The sequence below is a fragment of the Eleutherodactylus coqui genome, chromosome 6, assembly GCF_035609145.1.
Source record: "Eleutherodactylus coqui strain aEleCoq1 chromosome 6, aEleCoq1.hap1, whole genome shotgun sequence".
In the NCBI taxonomy this organism is placed as follows: domain Eukaryota; kingdom Metazoa; phylum Chordata; class Amphibia; order Anura; family Eleutherodactylidae; genus Eleutherodactylus; species Eleutherodactylus coqui.
In genome coordinates, this window is record NC_089842.1 from 127,386,947 (window position 1) to 127,398,001 (window position 11,055).

General features: G+C 45.1%; 1 protein-coding gene across 2 annotated transcripts in view; it reads left to right on the forward strand.

Moving 5' to 3' along the window:
- The window catches only part of EML5 (EMAP like 5), a 119,163-nt gene extending 111,363 nt beyond the window's left edge, over positions 1 to 7,800 (forward strand). For both annotated transcript variants that reach the window (XM_066607581.1, XM_066607582.1), the window contains 10 exons: positions 1,057 to 1,265; positions 1,418 to 1,575; positions 1,868 to 1,982; positions 2,225 to 2,413; positions 2,531 to 2,703; positions 2,803 to 2,965; positions 3,276 to 3,379; positions 5,705 to 5,858; positions 6,383 to 6,483; positions 7,638 to 7,800. In XM_066607581.1, coding sequence (XP_066463678.1) covers positions 1,057 to 1,265; positions 1,418 to 1,575; positions 1,868 to 1,982; positions 2,225 to 2,413; positions 2,531 to 2,703; positions 2,803 to 2,965; positions 3,276 to 3,379; positions 5,705 to 5,858; positions 6,383 to 6,483; positions 7,638 to 7,674 — 1,403 coding nt within the window. In that variant the 3' untranslated portion in view covers positions 7,675 to 7,800. The remainder of the gene's footprint in view (positions 1 to 1,056; positions 1,266 to 1,417; positions 1,576 to 1,867; positions 1,983 to 2,224; positions 2,414 to 2,530; positions 2,704 to 2,802; positions 2,966 to 3,275; positions 3,380 to 5,704; positions 5,859 to 6,382; positions 6,484 to 7,637) is intronic.
- The last annotated feature ends 3,255 nt before the right edge of the window (positions 7,801 to 11,055 follow it).

Consider the following 11,055-nt stretch of genomic DNA (forward strand, 5'->3'; position numbering starts at 1 on the left):
GAATGAATGGTGTATGGCATGAGTATTGTGGAGGAATTAACGGGGTTACTGGGTAGCCGGTGGATGAGTGAGGGAATGGCATACATGTAGTGTAGATGAGTGAATGATTTAGGTGGAAGCTTGACTGTGCATGAATGAATGGTATATTGGATAAGCACAGTAGTGGAATGAATGATAAGTGGGAAGGAGCACTGTAGTGAATTGAATGGTAAATGGGAAGGAGTACCGTGGAGGAATGAATGGTAAATAAGAAGGAGCACTGAGGTGGAATGAATGCTATATGGGAAGGAGCATTGTGAAGGAATGGATTAGTGAAGATAGCCAATGAATAGAGATGATGGAAATGTCCTGTAGATGAGTAAGGTAATGGAATGGGACTATACTGTGGAGAAAGGAATGGGGTAGGAAGTGAGTGAGTGAGGGAATGGCATACCTGGAATGTTGACGAGTGAATGAATTAGGTAGAAACTTTACTGTGCAGGAATGAATGGTGTATTGGATGAGCACAGTGGGAAGGAGCATTGTAGTGAATTGAATGGTAAATAGTAAGGAACACTGTGGAGGAATGAATGGTTAATTAGAAAGATCACCAAGGCGGAATGAATGCTATATAGGAAGGAGCATTGTGAAGGAATGGATTAGTGAAGATGGGCAATGAATGGAGATGTCCTGTAGATGAGTAACGGAATGGTATGGAATATTACTGTGGAGGAATGAATGGTATATATGATGAGTACTGTGGAGGAATAGATTACTGAATGGAGGTGAATGAGTTTGTTATGGGATGGATGAATGTAGATGTAGATTTTATAGGACATTACTGTGGAGGAGTGAATTGGGTAGGGGCGAGTGAGTGAATAATATATATGTACTGTAGATATGTGAGGGAATAACATACAGGAGGAATGAATAAGACTAAAAATATTATGAAAATGAAGGAATGGATGAGATAATGGGGAATGAATGTTGCAGATAAGCGGCAGTAGCCAGTGAGCTGCCACATGCTGCGGTGGAGGCCCAGATGCCATCTAACTTTGTCTTTTTTACCTCCTCCAGGTGCCAAAATTGCCAGTAAAGTTGGTCACAACCAGCGGATTTTTGTGGCTGAATTCCGCCCGGACTCTGACACCCAGTTTGTGTCTGTGGGAGTGAAACACGTGCGGTTCTGGACGCTGGCAGGGAGGGCGCTATTGAGTAAGAAGGGGATGCTGAGTTCTATAGAAGACGCCAGGATGCAAACCATGTTGGCTGTGGCTTTCGGAGCTGTGGGTATCATCCTTGTTCTTTTCAGTCATTTTATGGTTAGAACTGTTCACGGTGGAGCTGTGATGGCTACCGCACTGATAACCCAACTTTTTTAGACCCCTGAATGGCAAATCTTGCAATACTCCAATGATACTCCTGTTCAAATTTGCAGGGTAACCTGACCTTTACAGGTACAATCAGCGGAGATGTCTGCGTCTGGAAGGATCACATATTGTCACGGATTGTGGCCAAAGCTCACAACGGGCCAGTTTTTACCATGTACACCACGCTGCGGGATGGGCTGATCGTGACCGGGGGCAAGGAAAGACCGTAAGTGCTTCAGCTGAAGTAATACTGATGGCCTGAAACTGCGTAAAAACAGCATCTGGTCTTGGATATTCTTATCACACCCCTCCAGTGCATATGGTATAGAGTAACTTCCTGCAGTCTGCCTCTTCCCAGCCTGAAATGGTTGATAACAGGAAAGAATAGGCCGCATTTACCTGCCCCGAAAATGAAGATGGGCTGCAGGACATGTCTATTTAATGAACAGATGTTCCCTGATTTGTCTATAAAGCACTTCTGTACTATATCACAATGTTGGATTACTACCTCCATACAGCTCCAAGGAGGGTGGTGCAGTCAAGCTTTGGGACCAAGAGCTAAAAAGATGTCGTGCCTTTAGGCTAGAAACCGGCCAGACAACCGATTGTGTGAGATCCGTGTGCAGGGGGAAGGTAAGACTACACGGTCTTCATATTGTTGTAGAAGATTTGTCAGAAACCCCCATCTTTATCTGTAGCAGTGATAGGGGGGTGCAGATATCATAAGTCATATAAATAGCATGCATTGAGTGTGGGGCCCCTAGAATGTATATTGGGAACCAGTGTTTCCAGATAGACCTCTGTGAACGATCATAGTTGTAAATCCCCCCATAACTTGTGTCTATATCATCTGATAACACATCCTTCTGCCTCAGGGTAAAATCCTGGTTGGAACTCGAAATGCAGAAATCATTGAAGTGGGAGAGAAGAACGCAGCATGCAACATTCTGATCAACGGCCACATGGATGGACCCATCTGGGGACTGGCAACGCATCCGACCAGAGACTTCTTCTTGTCGGCTGCAGAAGACGGGACAGTCCGGTTATGGGATATTGTAGACAAGGTAGAAATCCCAAACAAATTCTATGGTCGAGCCCTGTGATTGGAACGGTCCCCTTCCAGCTCTACCAGTTTATGAATTTTCCTTAGTTTTACAGGACTCCTTTTCTTTTTCTCACAGAAGATGCTGAACAAGGTGAATCTGGGTCACGCGGCTCGTACCGTCTGCTACAGTCCTGAGGGTGACATGGTGGCCATCGGGATGAAGAATGGAGAGTTCATCATCTTGCTTGTAGCTTCCTTAAAGATCTGGGGCAAGAAGAGAGACCGGAGGTCACCAATCCAGGACATCAGGTGTGATCCTGCGAATGTTGTAACTGGTTGAGTAATGGTGGCATATCACAGGGTCATGTAAGTGTTGGCACAAGAGCTAACACTTCTGTTCATTCCCAGGTTCAGCCCGGACTCTCACTACCTGGCTGTAGGATCCAGTGAAAATGCTGTGGATTTCTATGATCTTACCCTCGGTCCCTCGCTAAATCGCATCAGTTACTGCAAAGATATCCCCAGCTTCGTGCTGCAGATAGACTTTTCTGCCGACAGTCGCTATGTGCAGGTACTGTTGACCTACAAGGGTTATTATGAAGTAGGTCACATTCTCCTTTCTCTCTCCCCACACTACTGATCTTTCAGTTTTGTGTTTTTGGCAGGGAAGTGGAGGTGGTGGTATGGATAGTCTGTTGTAAAGAAAGTGTATAAAGTTTATAGGAACCCCCTTATGTGACTAGATGGCTGTTGGGCACCACATTACAACTATTACCAACTCCAAGTACACTCAGATAGGAGCACTGATAGCATTTCACACCAGCTGAAGCTTTCAGACCTGCTTTTTAGGGAAACCTCCACATTTCTTCCTCTGTTTGCAGGTCTCAACGGGCTGTTATAAAAGGCTGGTCTATGAAGTGCCTTCAGGAAAACTCCTCACGGAACAAGCTGTGATTGACCGGGTAACATGGGCCTCTTGGACCAGGCAAGTCATATGACTTCTGACTACTACTACTTCCTCACACTGGCAATGCAGTAGTCTGTGACTCTCTTTGTAAGGGCTCGTTCACACGAGCGCTGTCTGCGCGCAGAATAGCCGCATGCAAAGATCGCAGTTGTATTGCTCTAGAGATCGTGTGAATGGGCTAATTCCAGCTACCTGAAGTAGCCCGTTCACACGATCGGAGGTGTGTGGAGCGTGCTTTTCAGCTCCCATAGGAGTGTATGGAAAGCACAGAGCTTGGATGCAAGTTTGCAGTCGCATGTTCTATCTTTGTTAGATGCGCAAATTTAGCGTGTCTAACAATCGTTTATGTGAACACTTCTGTAGGAACCCATTGGTTCCTAATAGAAGCGCGTCCTGTGCGCGGGCAGCGTCACTCTTAACGAGCCCTAATTGTGTCGGTACCATATCATAGATTCATCTCTGCTTGTTGTCTGTGAATGGAAATGTCCTTATATACATCCAGAGCGTTAGGGTGCTTTTACACAGGACCTACTGGGCGCAGATGTCCAACAGGTCGTCCCAGCGATGATCATCACTAGTGAATGAAAATATCCAAAGGAAAAAATTATAAAAGTTCAAGCGCTCCATGTATGCAGTGGTGGGATGGGGGGTCCAGGGACTGACATAAACCCCCCCTAGTATCCAGGTCCACCAAGAGAACTGTCACCAGCCAACATCAAAGTTTCCTGTGTTCACCAACAGCAGGTGGAGGATGGGTTTAGCGCGCTCATGTTGCATGTGTTTGGCGACCCCATGTTTCCAGTCCCGTGCAAAGAGAAGCATGCGTTCCAGCGATCGGAAATGAGTCGCCACCCTATGCTTGCGCACTCCAGTATTGGACCAGGGGAGAACACATTTACCAGCGTGCGCTCCACCAGCCCGAAAGGAAGCGCTGCTCCATACACCTGACAGCCTTCATCTGGTCCTGGATAACATTGAGAGCCTATTGAGATCATCATTAATGAATGGAGGCGGAGCGGTTTGGGGATTGTTCCGGACCACAAGCCTTCAAGTATGGATTAGTGCATTAGACTATGCCATTACATACTATGGTATACAGTAAAAAAACAAACGTATAATACGTGGTATACTTGTTTTTTTTATAATATGGCAACCTATAGATGATGAATGCCATTGTATGGTATCCATGACAGCCTCTGTTAAATGTATACATCAAGAAGCTCCGGAGACATAAATGTCCACTTGGGCATCAATTTCACTGGAGCTTCCCAGGGTGGAGATAACAAGCAGCTGGACTCCCTGGACAGACCATTGGGATTCAGAGAGGGTCCCCAGTCACGCTCTCATCTGATGGACAAAGGCGGGGAGGTGCAACAGGGAGTACGGGATTGAAGGAAAAGAGTGTTGCTATAGAGAGAGGGTGAGCTGTAGGTCTGTATAGTAGGACACGCTGCAGCTTTTCAGAGGCGCTGAGACATAAACCTCACATAAAAGGCTGACAACATAATGTGAACACTGTCTTAATCAATGAATAGGATTCCTACCCCATAGAACAAATGTAATATCACCAGCCTATCTAGGAAGAGGCTTGAAATTGCCATTGGTCCATTAAGGCATAGGCGTAATCTGCCTATATGGCATTTATACCACCAGTTGTGGCGATGCATATGTCCATATGCAACTTCATCCATAGGCTTCCATTATGCAGTGGTCCTATATTAACCCATGTGTAACATCTGCGGAGGAATAAAACCTAAGTGAGGCCTGGAAACTGCTACAATATTTTCTTATGCTGCAATTTAGGTGTCTGAGTGTATATGTGTATATAAAATGTGATATATAATACTCCCTTCAGCAAGGCTGACTTCACACTTGCTATAAAATTGCACGATTTTAGCGCAATGCGAGAGCAAGTGAAAACACAGAATTATGAAACCCATGCTTCTCAACGTCTGCGATGTCGCAAGATGTGTAAATCGCTGCCTGCCCTATCCTTCTGTGTTTTGCTTTTTTTATCGTCTGTGTTTCCCTATGGAGCCTTTGTTTTATCACATCGCAACACACGAACTTGCAATTTTCGTGCAATGCGTCTTTAACATTGTCCATCTTGCAATAAAAAGCATCGCTGGCGCTCAGACATCCCATGAGCCAAATTGCAGTATTGCCATGATTTTCTTGCGCTGAAATTGCAATTGCCAGTGTAAAGGAGCCCTTAAGAGATTCTGCACGTTGTATACAATCTACCATAGACTAACAACTGGGAATATGTGTGGTCCACTCACTTCTTGTTTTGTGATCATGAGAGGCTCCTCCCATCACTGATCTGTTCGTCTTCCCCCGTAGCGTCCTAGGTGACGAGGTGGTGGGGATCTGGTCAAGACACAACGAGAAGTCAGACGTAACATGCGCCTCCGTCTCTCACTCAGGGATCAGCCTGGTTACCGGCGACGACTTTGGAATGGTCAAACTATTCGACTTCCCCTGTCCTGAGAAGTTTGTAAGTAACGGGGGCATATTGATTACTGCTGGGGTAGCAGAATTCTGGTGGAAGTGCCAACTTTTTTTGGTGCAAATCACTTTAGACAGATTTACTATGGATTTGCACCAAAAAGAACAGATGTTCCACCTCTGATTCCACTTTTCAAAAGTGTCTAAAAAAGGGAGCAGGGTATGGGGGGAGGGAGGTTTTTAGAGACATTTATGATGTGCAACTTTAAAAAAAAAAAAAAAAAAAAAAGCACAATTTCTGCGCACCCTCCCTCCGGTAGCTGGGTTGCTTGTTTACAACAAATTAATAGACATCTGATAAATTTGTCAACTCTTTACACTGGAGATGGGAAGAAAACTGCCAGAAAAATGGTGTTAAGAATTCCCCTCCAGTGTCTGTCCCTGACCCCGCATGCCGTAGAGCTAGTCTGAGGAATGGGACAATATTTAGTGTATGAAGGGGCTTCTGTTTCCACCAGTGGCATGCATGGCAATTGTAACTGGTTTCCAATTCTCCTGTATCCCTCAATCCAGGCAAAGCATAAAAGATTTTTGGGACATTCAGCCCATGTGACAAATATACGCTTCACCAGCGCAGATCGCTATGTGGTCAGTGCAGGAGGAGATGACTGCAGGTGAGAGAACAGAACCAAATGTCACCATTATAATGCTACTGTCACCCATTAGTAGAGCCAGGAAGCTCATGGTCACAGGTGGACATATAATCTACATGTACACTGCATTATACTCCACAGCTGTACACACAGTACTTATTGTGACTTACATCTTGCATTATACTTCAGAGCTGCACTCAGCACGCAGTTGGTTGTTATAGCAACTAGTCAGGAGGCTTGTGGTTAGACACCCATAACAGCTTATAGGCCTTTTACATGGGACAACAGTTCGGTAAACAAACATGTGCTTCAGCACCCGACACACTTAATATCTGCAAACATATACATAATGATTTTTGTATTGACCGCATAAAAACGCAAGGTTCTTAGTGCACGATTTGATCAAAACCATGTATGCCCATCTGCCACGTCAAGGCGAACCTTAATGGATGGGTACCTAGCTCTATAGACACCTCTCTAGGCTGAAAAGCCTTCACATGAATGGGAAAGCTGGGTCCCTGGCTTATATACTACTGTATTACTGAAACAGATGGGGAAATGGAGTGCATGACAAAAGTGCAGGCAGCCACTGTAAGTGTGTCGGGTGCTGAAGCACGTTTGTTCCTGTATTTCTCGCAGCCATGGCTTATTGTGCCGCTTCACACTTAATTCATTTGCTGGATGTGCACACAGTCGGGTAAATGACCACACGAGTGCTGATGTCTCCTTTAAGGTTGTTAGCGCTCGTGCAGAGTGGTTACACAGACAGACTTCAGCGCTGGAGCATGGGCTTCTTGGTCAGCGGTTCACCTTCTATAAAGCAGGGAGCGTTTACACGGAACTACACGCGGGAAAATGTTGTGCATCTGAACAAAGTGTGTGAGATAATCGTCCCATGTAAATGGCTCATTAGTGGAGGCTGCATAATGGGGGCAGCAGTTTTTCCTACATCATGTTACTGTACAGAGCGTAGTGTAAACATGACACTTCCCAGAATGCAAATCACTAGAGCATGTTCTGTGCAGATACTATAAACAAGCAGGGAATGCTGGGAGATTTTAGCTCTGAAGCATAAACACTGACCCCATTATTTGTTCATTTATTTGGTATGTAAAGTGGTGATATGCTTTAGTTGAGCCACCTGTGCATCCTCAACACATTCATCTCTATTGCAGTTTATTTGTATGGAAATGTGTCCACATGCCGCACTGATTACAGGACGACCGCACGACCCTCCATGTCCGACAGTGGATTGAGCCGGGGAACTTTAGTTCCTGCAAAATCGTGGACAAGTTGCATTCAAATCCAGAGCAGATGTGTCCTGCAGAGCAGATGGGAGTCGATGAGCTTTCCAGAGAAGCATGTGCTACCCCCACTGGGTTGATCTATTCAGAGCAGGAGGTGGTGTTCCTGTCTCACTTGTGCCAGTTACGGGTCCAAGCCCTCGCTGGAAGGACATGGCGGTTATTTGTGAACCATATACCAGCATGGAGATTCCCCTATAAGGACGGCACAGCCAGGACATACCGTGGGCACCAGGGACTCGCTCGCTCTAATAGCTGTGCCAGCCGCGATGCGAGTGCCTTCCCTTTTCTCCCAAAGTCTGACGTTTTTCGTCTTTGCCTTGTTCAGTCCGTCCCATGCTGACGTTGCCATATTATGTGCTGCTTGTTATGAAGAAGTTCTCCGGTCTGTTGTTCTTACAGCCCCTTCTAGCACCGAAGAGGTTTATCTCATATTGGGGGTGACTGGGAGCATTTACTCTTAAAAACAAATATAATTTCTTATAAGTTCTTTTCACGGTTTCTTGTTTTAATTAGAATCAATGAAGGTGGAGTCTGACTTATAAAAAGGGAAAACCATGGAGATTCTGAGTAATGGGAGGGGCACAGTGTTTGCTAACTTAAAGAGAACTGACTCTGCCTTTGATCAGTGAGGCCGGCTGTGTAGGGCTGCAGCCACAGCCCACTGCTTCTATTCCACTACTTCTTAGTATATTCCCATCCATTAGATACATCTTTTGGCGCTTTGAATCTGTCGAGTAGGTAGAATCCTCTGTTGACTGGCAGTAGCCAGAGATAACCTAATGTCATCCATTGACAGTAAGCAGAGGAGACGGTCTACTCAACACATTCAAAGCATCGGCAGTCAAGTTTAACAGAGATGCAGAAGAGTATAAAGAAAAGAGGTGTGACAGTCAGCAGGACTGGGGCCGCAAAGCTAAGCAGCCATCCTCGCTGATCAGAGGACATGATCGGTCCTCTTTAAAAAGTAACGTCTTTAAATGGACTTATGAGGGAACACTAAAGGCCTGTCCTTAGGATAAATACAGGTCCAACATCATCCCCTGCAGCCCCACAACAAGGCAGTTCTCTTGGCCGCTTTTGGTACTGAAGCACAGAGTCCTTTCATTGACTAGGACTTGGCTGCAAAACCAGACTGAGGTGAAGGAATTAGTTCCAGCTATAAGAGATCCATTCCCCAATACATCCTTCTAGATCAAAAAAGGAATGTTGCCCATTTTCTTGTGAACCCCTTAATCATTGTGTGTAAATGGGCCTTATCGCTCAAAATTTCACTCAAAAGCCATTGCTTGAGCGATAATCTGTGTGTGTAAATGCTCCCATCTTTCACTCATTGGGTGAAAAGATGATTTTTAGCTGTAAGTAAATTACATTGTTCAGCAGAGAGCCCGTGGCAGAGCAATGGACCTGAATGCAGAGAACAGACCGCCTGCTGTTCTCTACATATAGCTCCTGGAGACTCATTAACATGCAAATAAATGTGATAAGCTGCTAATGGATAATAGTGTCAATTAGCAGCTTATACGAAAAAAAACACCTATCTTTTGACTGATTATCTTTGCGTGCAAATGGGCCCTTAGATCCAATGTACAAGTAGTGAAGCATTCATAAAAGGACCTCAACATATCTGACAGATCATGTAAAATGAATATCTACAAATAACAATACAAGTAGTCCAGCTGTCCGGAGGTAAGCAAGTGTTTCTGTATTAATCATCATAGCAGATGTCATATTTTGAGCCAATTCTCTATAGGGGGGATTTATGATAACCCTCAAAGAAAAACCTCTCTTGTCCAAATTACAGTGGGTTTTAGATGTAATGATTATCGTTTCAATGAGCGAATGATAATTCATTCTAAATGTGAGCCAACGACTGGACAACCAATAATTGTTCACTGTTCATTCATTGTTCACTTTATGCAGGCATAAAATTCGTTAGCTCGTTCATTCATCATTCAGTTTAAGCAGCGCTCATTCAGTCCCTCTCAGTTAATTTATAAAGTGAACGATTCCTTGTTTGAATGAGCCAATAACGTATCTGCCTGGCTAGAGTGAATAAGCTAGTGATGTCACCCAAACGATAAATCTGTTCGTCTACAAGGACCCTTCCAAGCATACAACAGCTTTTCATTGACAAGATCAGAATATGAAATGGAAGCCGATTGGTTGCTATGGGAAAGCATCTTTGACAGTTGTCAACTCTGACCAATTAACTGGGGACACAGGGCATTGTCAGGGAGCTGGTCAAGTGACCCAGAGGCCGAGGGAAAGTGCAGAATTCACTGCCTGGAGGGGATGAACTACAGCATTGGATCCATGGAAGATATTGGGATGAAATTCTCAAAAGAAAAAAATCCTGATCAGCATAGAACTTTAATGCGTTTATATTATAGGGCGTATGCTGGATTTATATGGTAATAGCACGGTGCGTATGACTGTTGGCACAGCCACCAATCTGCTGCCTGCTGTCTACAAATGCTCACCACCTTTGTTTGTAGTCAAAAACACTATTGAATTAGTAAAAACTATTCGTTAGGGGACGTTTACACAGGATGACTGTCACTATGTTTTCACACAGGAAGCATAGTCCTTCAGTGAATGGAAGCAGAACGCGCCAGAGATCTCTGCCGGGCGGCCGCCTCCATTCACTGAACAGGCAAGCAAAGATGAACAGCGGTTTACACGGATAAAGAGGTCAATCACTACTGCTTTCATTTCAGTGAGCTGGCTTACTTGCTCATTACCCTGTTGGGTCCCATGTTTACACCAGACAGCTATCACTTAAAACTGCTTGTTGAGGAGATTTTTCAGCTTGTATAAGTGCCCTTATACAAGCTTGATTTACATAAAACTCGAAAATCCTCTGAAGGCCTCCTGGACACAGAGGCGCCAGACTTCGTATCAGAATCCGGCCCTGGGAGCAGCGGTGTCCACGCGTACCTGCTTACCTTTGTTGTAATCTGTACTGCGGCTCGTAGTCAGACATGCGCAGTACAGATTTTTTTTAAAAATCCCTGCTTTTACAGCGTTATCGCCTAATGATGCGGAATCTGCAACCTTTCCGCAATGTCAATTGCGGAAGGGCCGTGGATGAGACTGCTTCCATTAACCCCTTAGTGACAGCCCCATCGTAAAACTACGTCCTGCTGTTGCAGGACGTGTATGGAGGGAGGTAGCAGCGCTATCTCCCTCCATACAGCGTGGGCATCAGCTGTTTATTACAGCTGACACCCGCGGGCAATAGCTGCGCTCAGCCGTTCGCGGCTATTAACCCTTTAAATGCCGCTGT